General features: G+C 40.1%; 1 protein-coding gene across 2 annotated transcripts in view; it reads left to right on the top strand.

The window, feature by feature from the left end:
• The first annotated feature begins 1,773 nt into the window (after positions 1-1,773).
• LMBR1 (limb development membrane protein 1) overlaps positions 1,774-24,780 on the top strand; it is a 63,435-nt gene continuing 40,428 nt past the window's right edge. Inside the window, exons 1-4 of one of the 2 annotated variants that reach the window (XM_079300306.1) lie at positions 1,774-2,086; positions 16,436-16,508; positions 18,665-18,704; positions 20,532-20,671. In XM_079300306.1, the coding sequence (XP_079156432.1) occupies positions 2,024-2,086; positions 16,436-16,508; positions 18,665-18,704; positions 20,532-20,671 (316 nt within the window). In that variant the 5' untranslated portion in view covers positions 1,774-2,023. The remainder of the gene's footprint in view (positions 2,087-16,435; positions 16,509-18,664; positions 18,705-20,531; positions 20,672-24,780) is intronic. The other variant, XM_079300307.1, reaches the window with a different exon arrangement.

Below are 24,780 nucleotides of genomic sequence, written 5' to 3'. Positions count from 1 at the left end.
GTCTACCTATAACCTTGCCTTTAGTTACACTATTCAGTTTGGACCAGCTCCTGAGCAGGGAACAGCAATAGCCTAATTCTAGTCAAAATTAGAACTCGGCTTCGACTGGAAGCCTAACTCTTTGTCAAATTCATCTTGGAAACTAGGGGTGCTTTTATCACTTTCAACATCTGAAGAAGAAAAGGATATTGAAGGTAAATGGGAATAGGCAAAGAAAAAAACCCAGACAAGTAATAATATCAGACAGAATCAAGTGCCGTGCAAAAAACAGCTGTAAAGTAGGACAGCTTTTCCCAAGAAGCAGCTCAAAGACTGTGTTCCCTGCTCCTTCAACTCTGCTTTTAATGGTATTCTGTTTCTATAGCATCAGTGAACACCTAAAGTCTCCCTCCTTGAGCAGTGGCTTCAAGAGGAGCGAGCATGGGAACCTTTCCAGCCTGTCACAGCCATGGTATGATTGTATCTACAAATACCTTCATAAATATATTCATGAATATCAAAAGAAGAAGGGTGGAACTCTGGCCATACTGAAGCTGCAGGACCTTCTACATCAGTCAAAGATTACTTTTCTAATCTAAAACTTCATAAATACTTTATCATCTGCTTTTAACCAAAAAAATGGGCCAGAAGCTGGGAAATGAATATAATCAGAATTGTAGCTGTCATTGACAACATGTATAATGTATCAATAATTGTAAACAAGCAGAAAATGATGATCCTTATTTTTGAAACTTCTTTAGACTTCTGATATGTACCTGGATTGAAATAAAAGTTTGATTTGCTAAACCACAATCTATAATTTATGGTGTGTCCTAGATTAATGGTCTTCGTGTATATTTAGACAATTGATCTACTTGCAGACTCAGAAAAAGGGATTGCCCGTGCATGTAGAGCGAACAGGGAATAATGGGGAGATTGTGCCTTCTCAGCCCAACACTTGGGCAAAAACCAGAAAAAGCAGAAATCACTCAATGACAAAAACCTGCTCCAGGGAAGAGGAATACAAGTAAGGACTGAAGTTTTAAGTGCAGTCTTTCAAACCAGAAATTCTGATGCATTTACATTATTGAGTTTGAGGAGTATCCACTAGATTCGAGCTCCCTGGCTCCCTCGTGTTGTCCTGGCAGGGTCGGTGACAGTGGTGGCTGTCCTGCCCTGGCAGGGTTAATGACAGTGGTGGCTGTCCTGCCCTGGTAGGGTCGGTGACAGTGGTGGCTGTCCTGCCCTGGCAGGGTCGGTGACAGTAGTGGCTGTCCTGCCCTGGCAGGGTCGGTGACAGTGGTGGCTGTCCTGCCCTGGCAGGGAGAGGACGTCCCTAAGGTGCGCCACGGGAAGTTCAGGTTGGACTTTAGGAGGAAATTCTTCACTAAAAAGAGCGATTAGGCATAGGAACGGGCTGCCCAGGGAACTGGGGGAATCGCCGCTCCTGGGAGTGTTTAAGGAAAGACGATATTGTTCTTAGTGCCGCGGTGGTGTTGGGCCATGGGCTGGGCTCGATGGTCTCCGGTCCTTTCCTGCCTGAACAATTAATTCCGTGATCCTGTCACCCGTCCCTGGCGCTGAACCTAGCCCCGCCCCTCTCCGCCCCAAGCCCCGCCCCTCTCCGCACCAAGCCCCGCCCCGCCCCTATCGCTCCCCTGCCCGCTCTGGCCCCGCCCCTCCTGCCCCCGCCCCTTCTCTCCCTTAGCCCCGCCTCCGTGTGACTCCGCACACCCTCCACTTATCCCTAAGCCACGCCCCCGATCTGACCCCGCCCTCCCCTGCCCGCCCCGCCGGGGTCGCTGCGCGGTGACGCAGCAGGAGGAGCTGAGGCGGCGCTTCCCGCCCTTCCTCCTCCTCCTCCTCCTCCGCGCCCGCCGGACGGGGACAGAGCGGCGGAGCCGGGGCCCCTCAGCCGCTGCCGGGGCCCGGGGGAGCAGCCGGGCTGCCTCCGGCCATGGTGGCCCGCTCGTCGCCGGCGGGGCAGGAGCAGGCGCGGCGGCGGCGGCCGCCATTGCTCGCGGGGGCCGCGGTACTATGAAGGATGGAAGCGGACGAGGTGACGATCCGGGAGCAGAACTTCCACAGCCAAGTGCGGGAGTACACGGTAGGTGCCGCCGTGCCCCGCGGACCCTCGCTGACCTGCCAGTTCTCTCTGCCCTGTCCCCGGGCACCCGCGCCTTGTCCCGCTGTCTCCCGCTGTCCTTGCCTGCCCCTCGCCCCAGGTCCGGAGGGACTCGGGGCCCGTCTCTGTGGGCAGAGAGGTGAGTGCACCTTCTCTGAGGTGCCACGAGAACTGGAGGATCCCAGCGCTGGCCCCCTGCAGGGTTTTCCTCTCCTTGTGTCTTCCTCGGCGAAAGATGGAGATGCTGTATGCGCGCAGGGCATGGGTGTGCTGCACAGGAGCGCTCTCGGGACAGGTGCCGGGGCAGCAGCCTCGTGGGCAGCGCTCGGCTCCGAGTAGCGGTGACTGCGAGCGGCATCGTGGATGTGCACGGGTGTCTAAAGGGACGGTGCCCGGGGGATGGAGCAGGCTCTTCTCGGTGGTGCCAGCCACCAGGAGATGAGGCAATGGGCAGAAGCTGATGTGCAGGAAGCTCCACCTGAACATGGGAAGAGCTTCTTTACTGTGCAGGTGACCGTGCACTGGCACAGATTCCAGAGGAACTGTGGAGTCTCCCTTCCTAGAGGTATTGCAGAAGGTGTGGATGCAATCCTGTGCCGTGTGCTTTGGGATGACCCTGTTTGGTCAGGGAGGTTGGACCGGATGACCCACTGTGGTCCTTCCCAACTGTGACCCATTCTGGGTTCTGTGGACACCTCAGCTCTCAGTGCAGCCCTGTTCCCCTCATGGTATCGCTTGTCACACTGGGATTCTCCTGCCTCGCTGGGCTGTTTGCAGTGCTGTGTGTAACTTTTGTGCTTCCCAGGGAGCACATGGCAGTGCCTGTGCTGTCCCCTCTCCCTCAGCCCTCCTAGGCAGGGGCAGCACTACGTGCTTCGTGCAGACACAGCAGTTGTGGTTTCCTCTCTGACAGCCTCATAATTGTTCCCGGGACTGTTAAAAGCTGATGGAGGTGTTTTGATGGGCTCATGTCTCTCCTACTTCAATTCCAGGAAGGAAGTAAAAGCTGCACAGGGAAAACATGCAGTGCTGTGTCCTGTGAACGTGCTGTCCTGGCTCAACAAGGGAATCATGTTTTCTTTGCTGTCCCTGTTGTCTGGGGGAAAAAAAATGATTTCTGGAATTAAAATAAGATTTCATAATTTAGCTATAAGTGTTTTTCAGCCTTGTTGGGGGACTACAATACAGTGGTTAACTGATGTATGTAATGCTGTGGCTAGGTCACTTGATAGTAGACTTGCTTGGAATGTGTTAATTACTTTTCTATAGTATATGAATCCATTTTAATCCATCTTTCTTGTGAAATATTCTATTTCTGGGGTGTTTTTTTTCTGAAGAGCGCAAAACAAGCCTGTATGTGGAGAACAGCTACTTTATGGGATTTTTTGGAATGTGTGGGTGTGGATGCAGTGTATGTCCTGGAAGCCATGACTACTGGAGGAGCACAAAAATTAAAATACTTTGTAAGGAAGGCTCTAAGTATTATCTTAATCACCTTTGTGGTATGAAAGCACAGATGTATGTACAAATCCTTTTTTTCCCTCATATCTGTTTTTTCCATCTGTATTCCATTGTGTGCTAATTATCTCCTACTTATTTTCACCAGAGTCTTGTTCTTATAAATCAGATGCTACATAATGTGGTTTCATTCAGTAGGAAACATGGATTTTTGAGTCTGAAGGAATGGCTGTGTGCAGCCTCTCTGGGGACTGTTACAAATGGTGAAGTCTATTAAATTCTTAAAGAACATCTATACTGCAGTTACTTTTATAAAGTTAGAGGGACTTTTTCAGCCCCTCCAAAGCAAGTGATAAATCTTCCTACTGGTGTAGTCATGTGAGAAATCACACAGGACATCACTAACTCATATTTTAGAAGTGCAGTGTTGTTTTGTTTCCACAGTGAACTGGGAATATTCTTGCTCTTGAAACTTTTACTTTGATCTTAACATTGATCACAGGCTACCTTTGTTGTTGTTTAATCAGTGGGAATAAGAATAATAATGTTGCCTTTTAAATCATACATTGGTACAGTTGTGGTCTTGTCTTTAATATATGTTGGAACACCACAAGGTTTTATGAGTGCATGAAGTGCAGCTGGGTGTGCAGCCTCCTGTGGCTCCCACACAGCTGCAGGAGAATATTGCAAATATGAGTGCATTTGTGGTTAGTCTGAGCATGCTGGAGCACACAGGGTATGTTGCTTACATGTGCAATTATGTTAACATCCCTCCTTACCATTCCTGCCCTTGCTGCTCATGAAGTCATATGGTGAATAGAATTTCTTAAAATATGCAAATAGGCAGTTGTTGTGTGGGTAATGGTGTAGTCATCAGCCCCTCAGCTGGAGCAGGGAACATACTCCACTCTGACACATACATTAAATCTTGACTCCAGCTGCAGGTGGTCTGGGGGCAGCAGAGCACTTAAAAAAAGCATTTGATATTATAAGATGTTGTGGCTTTAAAGTAGGGTAGGTTTAGATTAGCTATTAGGAAGAAATTCTCTAGTGTGAGGGTGGTGAGCACTGGCATAGGTTGCCCAGAGAAGCTGTGGATGCCCCGTTCCTGGCAGTGTTCCAGCCAGTTTGGATGGGGCTTTGAGGTACCTGGTCTACTGGAAGGTGTCCCTGCCCATGGCTGGGGGGTGGAAACAGATGACATTTAAGGTCCCTTCCAACCCAAACCATTCCATTCCAGTTTGTTGTGCAATATTGCAGTGGAGGAAACCTCTGTATGCCTGTTAGAAACAAGAGAAATTTATGTTATCTGTTAGAAGTAGCTTTGGAGAGCTAGTTGTGTGGCACAGTCTCTACTGGAAGCTAAAATGATACATTCATGAGAGAAGAGAAATCAAAGTAAGCTGATGTAGTTGGAAAGAAAAACCTTTTCACTTTTCTCTTACAAATTTTCTTTTAATACATACGGAATTTCTATATTGTGCTTTCTGATGGAATCCTAAGGGCACGCTGAGTTTAGCTAGTGTAATGCTTTTTTTCTGTTTCATGTATTCTCTGAACTGGCAAGCTACAAAGTTTTCCATAAAGTTGTGTAACATAAAAAAAAAATAATCAAGGCTTGTTATCCTTTTCCTGGTGGTGCCTGTCTCTTTCTGCAGGTGCCAACTTCTGCTAATTCCAACTTTAAAAACCAAGTATTTCTGACACGTTTATAGATTGAGCAAGGGTAGTGAAAGATTATTTTTTAAAAATATATCCTTCATCTGCTTTTGAGGTGACTCAGTGGCTTAATGCTTAATTTAACTCAGGCCTGCTTGCTCTTGACCTCATTTGGAGTGTCTGTATGGCACCTGTTTTTCATGAGGGTGCCTGTTTGCAACAAAATCATCTGCCTTGGATTTTGTTGCCTCATGAGGATAATCTGTGCTGCTAGAAGGTGGTGAACTCCCTAGTCAGGCAGGGCTCTAGTTTTGGCATGGCTCTTCAAACATGAATCTGCTCTACAGAGGATCTGTTGTTTTGAACAGTTGTTGAAAACACCAAGACTCAGACTTTGTCTGAGTCTGAACTTTAAAACTCAGATGCAATGAACTAAATGTGGAGACTGAACTGCTGATCCAGTGTAAGAGATGTGGCACAGCCAGGAGTTTCCATGGAGTCAGTGAGATCCTTGCCTTCAACAAAGCCAGAGTCATCCTCACTTCTGGGTAAATGGGACATCTTTCTGAAAAGCAGCTTTAGTTGGTTGCAAAGTACAGAAAAGGGTTTGTGTTCTGTACTTGGTCAGTGTGTTGTAAAGGCAGGACAACATTCAGTTAGTTTACCTTTCTTGCTCCTTTAGATTCATTTATAATTTGCTGAGATCTTGCACATCCATGGAAAATATTTGAACTCCTAGGGAACTGCTTTTCCCTTGGGTCCTGTTATTATGCTTGTTTATAAAGTGTTCCATGTTCTGCTGGTATTGTTGTGAATTGTTTATTTCAAATGTAAATGGAGCAAGTGCAGTGGTTGAGCCTCTTTTTGGTCCCCTGGGTTTACTTTTTAGTATATTAATTTCCTTTTTTTTTCCCCAATGTCAGTCTTCTATTCTGCAGTATTAGCTTGTATGTTTAAAAATACAAGGGCTTTTTTTGTTCTTTTTCCATTTAAAAATGTGGGATTTTGAGTATGCAAAAATAAGTGTACACCTGGTTATGAGGGTTCCTTGGCAAAATAAATACTCTGTGCTTGCATTTGTAGTGTGGGAAAAACTGTGGAAGAAAACAGCAGAGCTACTGAGTTCTATTATTAGCACCATGGAACTATTAATTAGAAAGTTTAAGAATAAACATAGTATATTTGGAAATAAATTTATTCTATTAAGTATGTAATGGAAAAAATCAGTTCTAGTATAATAATTTCAAATACAAAAGTGCTGTTTTAACTTTAAGTATTTTGTGTGAGTTCAGGCAGATATTGAAACTGGTGTAATATGGAGTTTTATGTTCAATGTGATATGCTTTCATTTGAAGGACTAAATGTTTTCAGGGGTGCAGGCTTCAGATTCTGAGAAACATAGTTTTTTTTTTTTATTCTATTAATTCAGTGTGGCTACTGCTGACATTTGTCCTGTGTGAGGCTGTAAAATGAGGGACCTGGTTGGAGCACTTGACTTCTGTTGGTAGTGGGCTCTTTTTCCTGACCAGTTGTGCATCCTTAAAAAACTGAGATTTTCACAGACCCTTTTTTCTGCCAGGAGTGATGATATTCTGATAGTGGGCCAGAAGAAAGTGCTGATTAGAAGCATGGGTGATTTGTAAGGACAAACTTTCTACAAATAGTGAAATGTTTTTGTTTGAATGCTTATGCAAGTTTATCTTTTATTAAAAAAAAAATATGCCTTTCAATTTTTTTTACCTGTACATGAAAACTTGAACTACTTTATATCTTAAATGGCTTCTTGAATTTGAGAAAATAACTTTGCTTAGATTTCTCAGTATTGCTTCCTTTTCTTTTTTCCTCTTAAATATTTTGGGAAAGATTTGTGACTGAATAAAGGAGTATTTGTACTGGTGAAGAGAGACTTAAAGATTGGTGCACATTTACCATAATTAAATATATAAAATGTTGGCATAGTTCTGTCACCTAAGTATACCTTTACTTGTAAACATGGGTGCTGTAGTGAACTTTGAGAAGTGATGAATCATCTTCTGGCTGTTGGTCCTGGGGATCAGCACTGTGGATCCATCTGGAATCAATAGACATCTCAAAATACTTGGCATAGACAAGTGGAGAGAGATACTTATTCCCAAAACAGAAACAGCTTTTGGAGAGTTCCATTATTGCTGTTTAAGTAAAATAAGCATGAAAGGCTGAAGTGTAAAAATTTGCAATTAGTTGCAGTTCAGAATAATTCCTTTTGAGTTACTGGTGTGTTTGTTTGGAGGAGCAGCTGACCAGAAGGGCGGCACACTTCTTGGAAAGAAAATTTTGTATTTAGGTGTAATTAGACTTGAGAAAATCTAATGAAAAGTGGAAGAACTGACAGCAAACAAAAGCAGCTTTTCATAATGTGACTGAAACCAAGTTTATCCGTGTTGGGTTTTGTTTGAGTGGCTGGGCACAGAGTAGAGGGACTGGGTAGGATGGCTGGGTGTAACTGGGAGATGGGAGGGTGGTAATAACAGCTCAGTCTTTGCTGTGGGGAGGTTGCTGAGTGTTCCTGAGTTTATTAGCACTAGACCCTCTGGAAATAGGTGTTTTCACAGAGGTTAAAGAGGGTTGAGAGATGGGTGAACAGGTGACCAGAGGAGCAGAGGAGATGGTGGTAAAGTCAGAGTGGAGAGAGAATCTGAAGCACGTTACAAATGACATTATGATAAAAAATTCAGAGCTCAGTTCTGTAGACATAGATGGAATTTTGGGTTAAGGAAGACTAAAGAAAAATTCCATTCAGTGTAAGTTTACTGGCTGTATTTGAAGATTGTGTTTTTTCTTTTCTTTCTTCTAAAGTGCTTTCTCCTTTCCTGTCTTTCAGCCTTTCCTATTTAATTTGGTATTTATCCTCATTTAGGAGGGCAGTGGTAACTTTTGTTGAGAGTCTTCTGCATCACTCTCCACTCCCACACTCCCCCCCCTTCCCTTGAAAACCACTGACTCTTTCATGTTCCAGTGTGCTGTCAGATGACTTGGGGCATTGCCTTCTTAGGAACAATCATGCTCAAGAGTTTATGCAACTTCTAACACAGGAAGAGGAGAGACTTTGAAAGTCGTGGCTGGAGTTTGTTTTTATGCATCTAGTGACAAACAGCCTTGGTTGTTGCATCACTGTGGAGGCTGAGCATAGAGCCAGGCAGAGGTGACCTGGAACAAGCTGCTGCTCTAACCCCTGATTAGGCATTCATGTGACAGGTGAGATTGCTTCATGCTTCCAGCATCTTTGACCTGTGCTCTTTGGGACCCAATTGACTCTCAGAAAGATGGTTTCAAAACTCATGTTGCCCTTTTATCAGCTGGGTGTTGAATATTCATGTATGATAGTGTTGCTCCCCACACAGAGATTTCTAGTCTTTTGATTACCTGGATATGTTAAAAGTTGTTTCTAACTATCATCAATGTGATTTCAAGAGAGAGCCCTGTGGTTTGTACTGTTTTAATATTTGAACACTTGGATAATTTTTGAAAATTTTGATTAACTGGAATATACAGAACTGTGTTTCAGTTTCTCTGTTTCCAAATCATGTGTGTTCCTACAGCAGGTAATATGTGTATTGATAGCATCAAAATCTGCATATGGCTGGGTTAATGTTCAGAAGGTAGAAGCGGTCTGTATGTGTGGTATTTTTTCCCCCTTTACTGTCTTGTGTGGTTTCCAGGATAGGCTGCAAAATTGTCATCAAAACATGGTTTTGCTGTTGTAAAACTTCAGTTTTACTGTTGATTTTAAGTGCTTGTTTAGGCCTTGATTATCCAGTTTTTTTCCATTATCTAGCTGTAATTTCTATTTTAAGTGTATTTACGGGAAAATTTGGTGCTGATGAGTTTTAGTTGAATTTGACAATAGGAACATGTCTAAAATATTTGCTGAGTTTCAGACTGTGGTAACTTATATCCAGCAGAGAGTCTGCATAATTGGTGAGAATTATGAAGACATGCAGCTATTGCAGTTTAAGTACATTTGTGTTTTGGGACTGGGGGTGCCACTTAAAAATGCTCCAGGATATGTGTGAAAAGACAAGGAAGAGTATTTTTATGTGTTAGGATGAGAAAGTTTATTACCTCTAAGGTCTTCTACATCTTGCCCTAAAAATTAATATTAGTCAAAGAGGCTGCCTTAAATAAATTGTTTACCAAGTCTGTATTAATGAGACTTTTGAGGTTATTTTTTCAGAAATGAATTTTTAATGGTATGACTCTGGAGTTTTAATATAACCAATTATTACAGCCTGACTTTCCAGTGTTGAATATTGCCTCATTCAGGGACAGAATGTTAGAATGATCTAGGTTGGTGCTGTTGTGTTAATTCTAGAGAGTGTTTTTAAATCTTGCACCTATACTGAGAAACATTTTTGACTGAAGGACTGTAGAATTTTATCTTCAGCAGAATTTCTAGACGTAGAATATTTTTCTGAGTATTTCTTACTTTCTCTTGGATCCTGGATGTTTTCTAGATGAGCAAGTCTAGGCAGCTGCCTCTGAACCATTTATAATTTCTTCATGACTTAGGAACCAAAAAAAGTGGGTCAACCACTTGCAAATGTTTTAAGCCAGGGAGGAGTCCTGAGAAGAGAGTGTGTATGGGGGAGAATCATAGTTATGGAGGGCAGTGTCAATAAGCAAAATTAATCTATAGTCATAGACAGTCATAGGACATATTTGATATTTTCTCATAAGATTAAATTTAGTGTGTCATGCCAAGTGTATGAGGCTGGATGGTTTAGAGTGAACTTAATCTAACCACAGCAGAGTTAATGTCTCATTTGAGACAAATGAGATTTCCAGAGCAGATGATACAAAGAATGCCAAGGTCAAACTGAGACCACAGATAAAATTTTCAGTTTTCTTTAATGTGCTTTGTTGGCTGTAGATCACTTTCTGTTGATGCATCCAAAGCAGGTGGAATGCCTTGTTTGCTTTTTATCGGGTATCAGTGTAATTGTGTATCTGTGTATCAGGATAATTGAGTTATTAGAAATAGACCAGGCAGAGCTGCTTGTCTCCACCTATATTTCCTTGCTGTTTATTCCTGCCATCTTTTCTGTGAGTAAATAAAAGCATTTGCCAAGTGGGACAGTAGGAGGAAGCTTTTTAGTTGCCTTGTGGTATTTTAATGCACATTAAAATACCTCAGCAGCATTAGAGCAGTAAGAGATGGGTGTATAATGCTGTGTTTGTTGTTCTCTATTACAGACATTAAAACCCAGAAGGGCAACACTATTATTCTGTAGATAGCAATCACAGGCAAAATACTGACTGTTTCATTTTCAACACTTAAACATGTAAATAGACATATTCTGCATGGTAATATTGCCCAGAGTGATCTCTGCTTTCTCTTTTCTCTGTGCTGTTTTTTCTGTTTAGGGCAAAGGACACATTCTGTAAAGTAGCAGCTGGAAGTGGAAGTGTTCTTTGTTAGGTCTGTAGCCTTGTTTTGTGTATCATTTGCATAGAAATGCTTGTGGATGTAATAGCAGTAACTTTATTTTAGTACTGACGCAGCTTCTTCATTTTGAAGTTATTTCCTTTCTTCCCTTACTGTTTGGAGCTACTTTTTAGAGCTTCTTGATCTTTCATTTCATACATGACATAGTAAAACACTGTTTGTTGCTTGTCTTTTGCTCCTCCAGGTGTTCCCTGTTCTACATCTAGTATGCAATCAAGTTAGAGGAAACAAATCACTTATTTACTTGGATGCTTTTCAAGTGGAAATGAATCTGTATTTCATGCTTGGAAGCTTGTTAGGTTAAAGAACATTAGTAAGGTGTGGGACCTCTCTGTGAAGGAGTTCTGTGGTGGTTCCTTGCTGCTTAAATTTGTTCTGGCTCTTTCACATTGGGAGGACACTGTGAAATCCCTGACATAGTCCTACAGGGGCCTGTGCTTATACTTAATGAATAGATTTATAAATAACGTAGAGAAAGGTATAAGTTATGATGTGACTTAAGTTTGTAATGGTGCTTATTTAGTCAGGAAAGTAGAAAATAAGGCTGAGAGGACTCCAGACTCTTGCTCAGGGGAGTCTCAGCTATGGTGTCAGACTGCTTAGGGTTTAAAAACCTCCAGGAATGGAGATTGGGCAGCTGGTTCCACTGCTTGGCTCTCCTCATGGAGGGGATTTCTTCTCACCTCCAGTCTTATCCTCCCACTGACACCACGGTCAAGAGCCCAGTTCTGTTTTTATAATGACCTCCTCCTAGGTGCTGTCAGGTCCTCCTGAAGCCTTGTTGTCCTCAGGCTGTCTGCACCAGGCCAGTGTTCCAGCCTTCTGACCATTGGTGATCATTCTTCCTGCAGTTACCAACATCTCTCCTGTACTGGGAGCTCACAACTAGACACAGCAGCTACATGTGACAGAGACAATTGCTTGGTAATACAGCCAGGGATGCTCTTTAAGTTGTGTGCTAGCAGGGCACACTGGCTGAGAGACAATGAACAATTACTGGACAAGGCATCTGTATGCTATTTGCTAGTGTAAAATACAGCTTCCTCACAACAGTTGGAAATAATTCCATGCTATATATATAGGATCCTGTACATAAAAATGCAGCTTTTGATGTCCACACATAAATTGCAGTTGTAAAAGATGGTTGAATCTTGTTTGTAAGAGGGGAAAAAAGAGAATCTTACACGTTTCGAGCATAGTCTTTCTTAGTATGAAAGTGTAGCTCTTATACTTGCAACAGAAGATGATGCTTTCCCAATCTGAGGCATGAATTTCAGTGCCAGAGTTTTAAAGCTCATCCACACAGACAAATTAGTGTCAGCTGGTCTGTAGTAATTGTCAGTGTGATAACTAGAATGTAATTTGACCTAGTTCAGACTGTTACAGCTCGTGTTTAATGCTGGACCCTTCAGTGCTGGCCCCTTAGAGGCACACAGTATGCAGTATCCAGTATCCATTCTCACAGGAGCTGGGAGCTATGTGGTACAGATCCAAAAGTATGATGTGGATCATATTGGATGGCTTGGGATGAGAGATCTAAGATGTGACACTGGAAGAGTTGGTTACAAGAGATGTAAGAATGTAGTGCAGTGTCTCCAGAAGCAGCCTCTCCTGGCGTGTCTGGTGTGTAATCTAAGCAGGAGCAGAAGACACTTCCTTTCCCAAATAAAGATTAAGGGCTTCAGGGGAAGACAGGTTTCTTTTTGCCTCTCCTACCAGAGGTTGTATTTAGTCCGTGGGAAGAGATGTAAATGAATTATATGCTTGAGGTTTGAAGATGTTTTATTGTGCCATCTGTTACAAAGGAGCCCTGGGATGTGGCACAGAATCCATGTGCCTTGTTTTCAATTACTGAGAGGTGCGAAGGGATGTGCACACAAAGACATTAAAAATTATTAAGAATTGCTTTGGTTGACTGTTTGGCTATTACCCTAGACAAGTTTCAGGCTCCTTGTATTTCCTTTGTATCTTGGTTCACCTAGTCAAACACAGATTGAGTGCATTTCCCTTAAAAGGTCAGAATGTATACTAGTTATGTTTAAAGTAGCTTCCCAGTCTAATTATGGCAACAGATCCACAACTACTTTGTCCCTCAAATTTGGAATGAATTTAAGGAAATAAAGATTCAGATTGAATGTTATTATTTCCAGTGAAGTGGGGGATGTTAGAAATCCTTATTCATCACAGTTGGGTACATTCTCTGCACAGTGTCTTGACTGTCTCCCCAAGTAAAACCTAGAAAAGCTTCATTTGAGCTCCAGTGAAAAACTTGCTGAGAGCTTGGGGATTTGAGGAATACAGCTTGTCATAGGTCTGGTGTATTTGCAGCTCCTTCTGTCAGCTGTTTTGGGAGAGATAGATGATGGCATAAATCACTGCTTTTTAGTTGGAAACAACTCGCAGCATAATTTGGATTTAACATTGTATTCCAATGTTGACTCAATACTGACACACAGAGTAGTTTCTGAAGGAAAGATGGAATTTACAGAATATAGGCTCTTTTAAATTTTTATTTTTACTGAAGGTATCAATGTAATTTTGTGTATGGTGCTCTTTCGTGAGTATTGCCCTATTTCAGTATGAATACTGTGCTTGATTAGAAATGGAAGTGACAGATGATTGTATATAGTGTGACATTAAGGTGTGGTTTAAAAAAAAAAAGAAAAGAATTGTTGATGAACTTGAAGCCTTAAACCAAGTTTCTACTGAAACTTGAGAGCTGCTCTGCTGTAAGCAATTGGGGAGGGCAGTGCTGATGGATCCAGTGGCAGGGGTTAATGCTGAGTTACCAGTGTGATTCTCAGGTGGGTGTGGAGAATCATTTTCAGTGCAGCAAGAAGGGTTTAGTGCTGTTGCATACAGCTGTAAAATCTTACCTGGAGTGCTGCATGCAGCCCAGCCACTCATAATTGAGGAACATGAACTGAAACTTCAGCAAATGCAAACAAGGCTGGATTTTTTTTTTTTTTTTTTTTTTTTTTAATACAAAAATATCCTGAAACAAACAGCAGGAGAAGGGATAAGAACTCAGGGTTGCAGTGTTGACAGGGCAGTGGAGCCTATTCTTCAGCTATCATAGGCAACACGTTCCTTTTCCCCAGATTAACTGAGCTCCACTCTAAAAATAGTTTGGATGCTGACTTGAGCTGTTTCCTTTAGAGAGCTATTCAGAATGCATGGTTAGAAACAGTTCAGGATCAAAAGTTACACTGAAATTGAGACTGCAGTAATATTTCTGAATTTGCTGTTTTAACTTGTTTTGGTCAGTATGAAGGACTTTTAATCTGAGTTCTTCTTTACGATTATAAAGCTCCTACTTACTGGAATTTATTTATTTTCTTGCCAATAATTTCAAAATTGTGTGAATTTTCAGTAATAAATAAATTCATTTATTTATAAAGTTGTTCTCAAATTTGACAGAAGTAGAGGGAAAATTAGACCAGGATGTAGTTATGCCCTATTGCTGGGTTGCAGAGTATCTCTTATCTAAAACCAGAAATCCAGCATTTGACAGTTTGTGTTACTGGACAGCTTTCATCTGCTCTGCCCTCAAAATACCTCAGTTATCTCAGTGGTACCTTGTAAGTACACACCCACATTTTCATTGTAACCTTGCTATCACGGATAGAATGAAGGTCATCTGTTCTATTTGAAGGTATAAACAAGATTGCAGTAATTTTTACTCCTGTTTTAAATAAAATTAAACCAAAAATGAGCTTAACTATATTTTTCTTTTACGTAGGTTACATCGTGTTATTTGCATCAGACAGATTTTTAAAGAATTCAATTACCCTGTATATGTGATACCTGGTTTTTAAAAGTGGGTGTCTAAAATTAGATGTCTCTAGCTGTAGCCTTGGTCTAGTTTTCAGAGGAACTGGAAGCTTAGAGAAGGATTCTCTTTCAGCACTGGCATTGCTTTTTCCAATACTGATGGGACGAGCTGGGTCAGAGTACTCTGAAAAACCAAGGCTGTTCTCAGTTATTGTTCTTCCTGTTTCAAAAATATGCCAACTTGTTTTTGTTAAATCTTATAAACATTCTTTAGAATTACTTATTTAAAGGACTGAATTCTTCATCAAAACACTTTCTTCTTTGAGGCATCCTTAAGAAAGTTGGGGTGGTAAGCTCTGTTCAGGTTTAAGATTGGAATTCAGAGATCTGGTTATGAAATCTCATTTTCAGTGCCTGTGTTTTGGGTGTTGCTGCTGTGTGTTTCCTGAACAGAGAATGAGCTGGATTGCCACTTTGAGACTTACAGCACTGTTGTGCTTCTGGGAGGCACCTGGAAATCACCCAAATGCCACACTCAGACACTTGGTTATACTTGTTTTTCTTAAATCTAAAATCTCTGACTACACCAGAAAAATAACCCTTCCAGTTTATATTTATCAGTATTTATTAGAAAGCCTTTATTTAATGAATAATACATTATTCTCCACTGTGATTTGCTGATTTGGATGCAGTATTGTTATTTAGATGCAGATTTATCAGGGTTATCATCCCTACCTTCACTTTCACTTTTCCCTTTCTCTTAGGGTAGCCTTTCTGCTCTTGATTTTTTTTAAGACAGTGAGTCTTAAAGGTAACAAATCTTCAAATGATAGCTTGAAGAAATACATCAGCTATTGTCAAATGAAGTAAATTTCCAAACCAGAATGGCATGCTGGCTTCTTGTGCCATTTCTGACTGACTCGTGTTTTTAATAGACATAGGCACCCAGGATTAAGGAAGCAGTGTTGGGCCACTGTTGCCTCGTTCAGCAGCAAATAAAATGTGGGGTTTTTTTTTTGTTTGTTTTCTTGGGTTTTTTTTTGTTGTTTTGTTGTTTTTTGTTTTGTTTTGTTTTGTTTTGGTTTTATTTTTTTTTGTTTGTTTGTTTTGTGGTGGTTTTTTTGGGTTTTTTTTGTGTTTTTTGTGGGTTTTTTTGTTTTGTTTTGTTTTCCTGCGAAGGCTGGGAGGGTTAAAACTTTCTTGTTATTCAGTTCCTTTCCTGTAAGATTTCCAGTATTTTTGTAAGTGTTTTGGTCTTATTTACTGTATTGTAATTGTAGTGCTAAATCTTATAAACAGCTTGATCCAAGACACTGTGGGCTGAAGGTGCATCTGACCTAAATAAACCACCAACCTTGTGAGAAGGGAAGTTGTGCCCTTGGCTTCTGGCTGTGAAGGATTCATTGTGTTTGAGCTCATGCTTGGACATCCACTGTAGGCACAAGTCTTTCTTGTGTGTGTTGCCACCTAGAATTTGTTTGATTCAAGACAGGATGCAAATAGTAAACATGTTTGTCTTTTTCCACGTGTTGACAGCATAGTCCAAAATAGATCCTCAAGAGCCCATTATATAAAATACAGTTACCCTTAGGGTACGTGTGAAGGGGATACAAAGCCTGAAAACTTCTACAAATCAAGTGGATTCAAACTTCAAACAACAGCCCACCCCACTCACCCCTCCCTCAAACAAAAAATCACACTGTGAATAAAGCTTCTCTCTTAATTTTAGAGTAAAACTTGCTTGCCATATAATTGATGTAATACCTATTACTCTGATCAAGCTATTTTAATGGGTTTAACTTTCTGTTAATAAGATATAAAACATAAGTCTTGAAATTTACATAAAATAATCTCCTGTTGATCAGAATTCAATTTTAAACTGTTGAGACTAGATTTACTGCTTGTTATAATCTAGGCATTTCTTCATGACCTAATAAATGCAATTTTTTTTCCAGATCTGTTTTCTCCTGTTTGCTATTCTCTACATAGTTTCCTACTTTATAATCACAAGATACAAAAGGAAAGCAGGTAAGCATAGAATTTTTAATATGTCAAAAAATGTTATTTTTCAAAAAAATAGATGGTTCTTTTCCTGCCCATCCTGACAAGGAAAGTGGTAGAAACAAAACTGTTTGTTAGGCTGCTGGTCTAAGGCAGCCTGGATTGACCTGGTTGTGTAAATGTGTACTCTTTTGAGATGGAAGAAAGGGGTTAATGTCAAAGTAGATGCTTCTGCCTTGAGATCCTGTTCTTCTCCTTTCACATCAGGTTTTCCAGAATATATATCCTCACCAGTTCTCACAGCAAAATCAGGTTCTGAGGTTTTGCTAGTCTAGTGAAAGGTCACCAGAAGGGAAATAGCATTATTCCTTCAAAAAGTCCTGCTCTGAGGCACAGTTATTATTTCAGTTGTCTTTAACCTGTTTCTTATGACTTCACCACTGAAGTTTAGAAATACCTTAAAACAGTACTCTGTTTTTTTTTCCCTTTGGAAACATTGTCTAGTTTCCATTCTAAAACTAGTCTCTAGAAAGCCCTATCATTTTCTTCCAGACTTTTTCTGAAGACAAATAGCATAAAAATCAGTGTAAAATCAGAACACTTGACTTTTGGCAGCTTGTCTGGTATCTTGGTGCTTGATAATATCAGGCTGTAGAAACATTCTTGTGTATGGTGATCTTGGTGCTTTGAACTTTACTGGAAACTGTTTATTGAGTGACATGTCTTATGATATATGCTTTCATGGATGGATTCATGTTTTAAAAAGAAAAATTTTCATGGAATTTAATTCCTTGAAAGAAATGTGCATCTCTGTAAACATAAGAAGACAGGTACTGTCTTCTGATCCTGATATGTATTTTGGACATTACAAAGCTGCTACCGTTTGGAGCTGGAGAAGAACAGGAAGGGGAAACTGATTTTGCAAACTTTGTGGATGCAAAGACACTTTGATTACCTTTTGTTGGCAGTTATCTCAGCTAGGAAGAGCTGCTCTGCAGCTGTCCTGACTTTATGAAAGCTTTTTGAGCATGTACTTAGGCACGCTTTGTAGCCTGCTATGATCTTCCTGGTGAGAAATATTTGAAGAGTTAACACATCTGGAACTCTTTCAGGACAAATTGTTCACTGCTTTTCCAAGAAGCTTTTTAGCCAAAATGATTCATAAGAGACCTTGACTTAGTCTTTCAAAACACCATGAGGTATCCATCAAAAAAACAACAGCCCCAGGTCCTTTCACAGAAGTTTCAAAATAGCATTATTTTTGTTATTTGCTGTGTCTTTATTTCAACTGTGTGCATGACTCTTAAGAACATAAATTGAAGTATAAATGAAGTCAGGTGTTCTATCTCCCATAGAAAATAGGGAAACCTTCATAATGCTGAGTGTAAAATTATTTCAATTTCAGAAATTTTTGTTTCAAAATGCCTGCATTATTTCAAATTTAGAAATGCTTACATTTGTGTATGGATGTGTATAGAGAGGGGTGTAAAGAATAAATGATGGATGTGTTAACGATTCATCTAAGTTAAATGTTGATATTGTTTCAAAAAGATTGTTTTAGTAAAGTGTTAATTGAGGAGTAAGTGAATAAAACAGTCTAAAATGTGAAGTATTAGAAGGAAGTAATGGTATCTTAAATCCAAAAGAATATAACTACCTCTCCTTCGTCCCCTCCCCCAAATCCCCAGGAGCTGGGAATAGGGGTAAGTAAAGGAAAGCAACTGAGTAGTCATCACTGTTGTTCTGGGTATGCTTTCTTGTTTTAAAAAGACATTTATAGTGCAAATGATGTCTAGCAGTAGTTTGTATGGACTCTTAGACTTTCCTGTAGCTTGCCTGCTCTCTGTGGTTCCAGAGATGCCCAAAAGGGGATTTTCTAGCTGTAGTAGTCTGAAAGTGTGTTTGCCATAGAGCTTCCTGGGAGAGGTCTTCAAGAAGTTTTGATCATATTGAAGTAAAGTGAAATAAGTTTTTTGTTACATTGATTGAAAAGAATTTGGCTAGCAAAACAGAGTAAGTGTATTCATTTTTGGAAGGAACCTTCTTAATATAGTGATGCTCATAAATTGTATCAGTACATCTGAATTTTAATTGTAAATTAAAATGATTCCTATTTATATACATTTTAGCCCGAGGAAAGACAAGTGAGTATTGAATATAACCTGATGCAATTTAACTTTCAGATGAGCAAGAGGATGAAGATGCCATCGTTAACAGAATATCGTATGTATAACTCTTCTTGGCAGAACTTCTTTTCCTGAATGACTTGTTACATGATAGGAATCTTCTGTGCTTCCAAATAAATGAGATTCTATTTGAAATATTTAAATGCATTTTAAATAGATTGCTAGAGAGTCAGTGAAAAAGATTTGGTCTAGTGGCACCTTGAGTTATGAAAAGTGTTGTGGAGGTTTGGTCTAGGCTTTTTTCACCCATAGTGCTGCTGGTAGGGATGAAGTTGGCCAGGATATTGTGTGAGGACCTGGTGCAAGAGGTGAAATGGAGTGCAAGACCTGCATTTAGGTCTCTGGAATGTAGGTGTTTAGATGGGGGGTGTTGTAAGTTGCCACAGCAGTTAAAGGGAGGCAGTGGATCCTGTGAAGGAAGTTCTCTCTCTGAAGAAGATATCTTTGATCATTGTAAAAAAGCTGCAGAAAGGTAACAAGTGGAAGACAAGCACTGGCCAGACCTGGTCTGCCAGCAGCTCTCTCCTTATCCTCTTCCTGTATAAAGTTAGATATTAATATCTCCTATTTGAATTTACCTCAGAATGTACAGAACCTCCATGGCTGTTGCTGCCCTCTCAATTACAGGATTGCCTGAACCAATTGGCTCCTTCTGTGTTAGTGTTCTTGGCTCTTCCCTGATGGAGCTGTCACATCCCCTTGGAAGGAGAGTTTGGAGAAATGTGTTGTTGTAAATATAAAATGTTCTTTTTTCTTTCAGCCTAAGCTTCTTTAAATATGCATGTTATTTTCCTAGAAGCAATAACCCTCAAACATATGTAAATAGATTTTTCTTCATGTGGTATAATTGTCAGGACATGAGGTGTGGAGAGATGAGGAAACAAAGCCAAAGTGCTGTAACACATTGCTGTAGTTTGTTAGGTTTCCCAATTCTGCCTTAGAATACTTAAACATCCTTAAATAAAAGAACAAATCTTGGAAGCCAACAATACCATAAGAATATTTTGAATGTTAAAATTAGTTACTCATACTTTCTTTTCTTAGTATTGTATGAATGAAAAATGGATTTGTAGACTATTAAGGAAAAGTAAGATTTCTGTAAGCAGCTTACACATGCTTCTGTTGTAGGGATGTTCTATTTATTTATTTTGTCATGCAATTTTGAATTGAGAATTATTTCTAAGTTTATTATTGCATTAGATTAGTTCTGTAAGAATATTTGACTGATCTTATTTTTTTTTAAGGACAGTTCTTTTTAATGCCACAAGATGGCATTTGGTGTAAGTTGTATTTGGGATCTAGAAAGAATAAGCTTAAATATTTGAAATACGATTTCTGTATATTGAATTTACATCTGTGAGATGATAACTTGAATAACTCCTTTGTGATAAAACCCAGCTTTTTTTTCAGTTAGGTGTTCAAATATTTATGTGTAATTGTACTTATTCTTTAGTTGTTAGAATGTTGCTCTGCTTTTAAAAATTGTTCTAAGAATATAGAAGTTGAATCTTTTTCTTGTTTATGTGTCTGTGTGGGAAATTAAAACTGATACAGGAGACTTGTGAAAAGATATTTAATGAACTCCAATAGTTTAACCTCTGTATTACAATGGAATTGAATGCATGTGCCAAGAGAGTAATCATGGTAGTTGGTAAAAGCTAATTATTTATACTGGGTTCTGTAAACTATATTAAATTTGCTTTTTGGAAGTCAGATATTTTGGAAATCCCAGTTCTTCCTGCCCATTTACAATGTGAGAATGTGTTGCCTTCAGACACTGATTAACAGGTATTTTAATTACCTTTTTTTCCCTGCTGTTCAGAGCATGTTGGTGGTAACAGTGGAACATTTCTTTAAATTTCAGGCTGTTCTTGAGCACCTTCACTCTAGCAGTTTCAGCTGGTGCAGTCCTGCTTCTACCTTTCTCAATAATCAGCAATGAGATCCTGCTTTCTTTTCCACAAAACTACTATATTCAGTGGTTAAATGGCTCACTAATTCATGGTTAGTACTCAGCATAATGTAATTAAAATGGATGTCTTCATTATATGTGCACAGATATGTTCTTATTTTCAAACTGATAACTCATTTTCTTAATATGCTAATTGTTAATGTGCTGTTGACTAGTTGGTTTTGCTGCTGTGTGATATATCACAAAAATCTCTTTTAACTGTTCTGTTCTTTTTTTTTTTTTAAGAATTTTGCAAACTTGGTGGAATTAAACCAAATTCACTGCTTCAAATATTAATGTAAATAAGAGCTACTAGAAGCTAACCTGAAACATGCTGTTCACACTTCTTTATGTTAATGCAAGATTCATATGCCTTTCTTTTTATGATGATACCTATAAATTTATTCTCAATATAAAAACATGTTTTAAAAAGCTTGCTAGCTGAGGGCAGCTTGGACTTGATAGTTAAATTCAACTGTTAGTGATTTATGTGCAATCACAAAAAATTGTGGAACATAAGTATCATGATAAAGATATGCAATACAATAACTGGTGAAAACAAGGCATTCTTTTCTAGGTTTGTCTGCAGAAAATATGTTCATTCTGTGAAACAATTTATTTCATCTGCTACAAAAAATTTACAGGTTAACTGTGGTGTCCTCAGACTTTTGAAGAGAGCAATTTGGCTTTGGAGGATTTTTCTCTGAAAAGTGCTTGCTTTTTGCTAAATGTCTAATAATATTCACACATAGCAAATTCAGATCCCTGACTTGTAAGGATTTTTTTTTTGTTTGTGGTGTTTTTTTTTTTTTTTGTTTTTTTTTTGGTTTTTTTGTTAAGTGAAAGGTGCGAAGTGATGTTTGTAGGACATAAAGGAATAAGTCTTCACAGCAGGGATTGTTGAGCAATGAAAAAAGTTGTCCAAAGACACTTGGAGATCTTGAAAGTTTGACTCAGGTGACCAAAGCCCTGAGCAGCCTGCTGGCACCTGCAGTTTGGCTTTTTAAGGGCAGATCAGACTATGTGACTTTACAGGCTCTTTGTAGTTGAGTTTCTTGATGATGTGTTTTGTGACGTGTCATGGGAAATTGTTAATTTAGTATGTCTCCTACAGGGGAAGAAAGAGCCAAGTTAAATCAATTTTCCACGTGGATTTAGCTGCTCAGACATTTATATTCTTTACTCCCAAACATGAGAAAAAAATTATTGAAAGATAACCCTTCCTTCCATGTCTGAATTGTCTTTGGAAAAAGGGCAGTAAAATTCATTAGAGACTGAAAATTATATAATAATTATATAATAACCAGTTCAGAATTTTTTACTGTCACTTGTTGCTTCAGAAAATTCAGATTAGTAAGAAATCTGCTGGAATAGTTGCTGTTGAATGGGAAAGCCTTTGAATTGTGACCATCTTTTAATGCGATGGCGTTTGAAAATACCACTCTGTGGATACACAGTACAATTGGTATTTCCTGAGTCCATCAGCTGCGGCTGACAAGGAGGGAAGTTGGGCATGCTGGCTGATGTTCCCAGGTGTGTGTTGGAGAGGGGAAGGTGCGATCTCCCCAAAATGAGCCCGGCTGGGTTCGGGTGGGTTTAGCAGCAGGGAAGGTGCGATTCCCCCAGGTGAGCCCGGCTGGGTTCGGGTGGGTTTAGCAGAGGGGAAGGTGCGATTCCCCCAGGTGAGCCCGGCTGGGTTCGGGTGGGTTTAGCAGAGGGGAAGGTGCGATTCCCCCAGGTGAGCCCGGCTGGGTTCGGGTGGGTTTAGCAGAGGGGAAGGTGCGATTCCCCCAGGTGGGCCCCGCTGGGTTCGGGTCGGAGCCGTTCGCTGGCCGGGGGCTCCCCCGCGTGGCGCTCGCCGGTGCCGCCGGTCCCGGAGCGCTCCCAGACCCAGCTCAGAGCCGCTCGCATCCCGCAGCGCTCTGCCTGCGCAGCCCTCGCCTGTGTTTGTGCACTGCCTGGCAAAGGTTGTCAAATTGGATCGCTTGTACTGCTTTAAAACATTCCATTTTTTTTTTAGATTTTTGATTTACAGCTATCATCTGATGTACTTGAATCGGACACGGAGGGGTTTTATTCTGTAGATTGTTGAATTACATCTGAGCAAATAAAACAGAAAATATGACTCAAACTTTGAAACTAAACTTGAATTTGGTATAAACACTGTTACTTAATTAATGCATGCTGAACTAATCCAGAACTGTTTCTGACAGCAGTGCTCCCTTGTGCTGCTTTAGGGTACAACCACCAGGTGGGGGTAAAACGTAATGAAACTGCCATGAATAAGAAAAATTGGAAATTGCTTAGGGTCTAATCTGTTTGCCAAAGACTGAGAAATTTCTAATTTTTATGTTTTATTAACTTGTTTTATGGGGGACAATCTTAGGTCACTACAAATGCAAAAGAAAAAAATTCTAATTGACTGCTTAAGACTTTGGTATATGTTATCTGCAAGTGTCTTATGCAATTTTATGATTCAGGCAGTATAATATAAAATAATTATTTTTCTGGATCTATTTTAATTTGATTTCTGAACTATCAAAATAGGATAAGAAATAGAGAAGATCCTTACTTTGAGGAAAGTGCATGTGTCTGTCAGCAGCAGCACAGCACTGTCCTTGCCTCTCCTAACTTTATGTGCATATTGTAGCTTTGTAGTTTAATATTCTGTAAATGTGGTTCCTATAGGCTACTGGTGTGTAAATTTCTGGATTTTAACTGGTTGTACACCAGTCTCTCCTCCCTTAAAGTGCTCAATGTGCCCTGCAGCTGCTAAACACTGTTTTATGTTGTAAGATACTCGTGTAATAGAGCTGCTGAAATCAGGACAAACAGATATTCAGCTTTGCATTAGGTAACTGAATGCACTCTGTCTTCAGTTAGAGAAAACTGCTGAAGTAAGACTCCTACCCCATCCAGTTGTATTTCTACACTTCCTCTGGTGTCTTTTTTGAGGGGAAGGAAAAAAAGTGCAGACTGCTGGAGCTAATGTCCCCTTGTAAGGGCTGTTAATGACATTCCTGCTGATGTTGCTATGCCTGAATGTTTCTCGAATGGTAACAGGAGCTTCCTGGCAAAGCAAATTCAAAAGGAAAAATCCCCCTCTTTGTTAACTGGAGTTTAGCCACCTTTAGGCAGTCTGTTTTCTTTAGCAAATGAGTGTTATATTTCACGCATCTTTTGGAATTTTCTTGTTTTGTTTTCTGTAGCCTATTTGGCTGAGTTTGGTTGCTGGTGTCCTGCTGCTGTCAATTGCTGAAGAAGTTCTCTTGGCCCCCTGTCCCCTTCCTCCCCTCTAGCTTTTTTTTCTCCTACAAATTTGAATGCTGTCATTTAAGGAAAAAGAAGCACTTTTTGAGAGGGTATAGGCAAAAATCACTGCTAACTTTTTTACATTTGGCTCTAATTCAGAAATTTCTCTTGATAATAAATACCCTGGACATTCAGTAAATTTCTTTTTCCTTCCCTGTTCTTTACAAAATGATCAGTTTCTAAGGGGAAAAGGAACAGGCCTGTACATGGGAAGAAGGAATCTAACAAAGCTATTAATTAAATTTTTTTTTTTGGGGGGGGAAATAATATTACTTTTTGAAGGATATAATAGTCCTGCAGAATTACAGAAATGTGTAAGCTTTGGGGAAAGTGGGGAAAGAAACCTGTTTTTCTCTGCAGACTTTTTTTTTTTTTAGGATGCAGAACATGTGACAGTAGTTAGACGTGTTAGCTACTAAATTGCAGATAAGCTTCTGCTTTTATAAAGAGGAAACACTGCATCCTACACAACTTCTGATAGGATGATTGATGATGGGCTCATCTTTAGGCACCAGAAACTGGCTGTTAAGAAAGTGTTCAGCTTAGGAAATCATAATGGAGCAGATACTCTACTAGAGATATCACTTCAGGTTGTTTTCTGAACTCTTTATTTTCCTGCAGATGTCACATGTGTCATACAGATGTCCTTGTTGTAGTCAGTTGTTGATTTTTCACATAGATCACAGGATGCTTGAGGTTGGAAAGACCTCTGGAAATAACCTGCTCCAAGCAGGGTCAGTCAGAGAAGGCTGTTCAAGGCATTCCCCTTTTAGGTTTGAGGATGTTGAAGGATGGAGGTTATAAAACCTGTGGGCAGCCTGTTGCACTACTTGTTTACAGTGCCAGTGGA

The sequence above is a fragment of the Erithacus rubecula genome (assembly GCF_903797595.1).
Source record: "Erithacus rubecula genome assembly, chromosome: 3".
Lineage (NCBI taxonomy): Eukaryota > Metazoa > Chordata > Aves > Passeriformes > Muscicapidae > Erithacus > Erithacus rubecula.
This window is presented reverse-complemented; position numbering and strand designations above follow the sequence as displayed.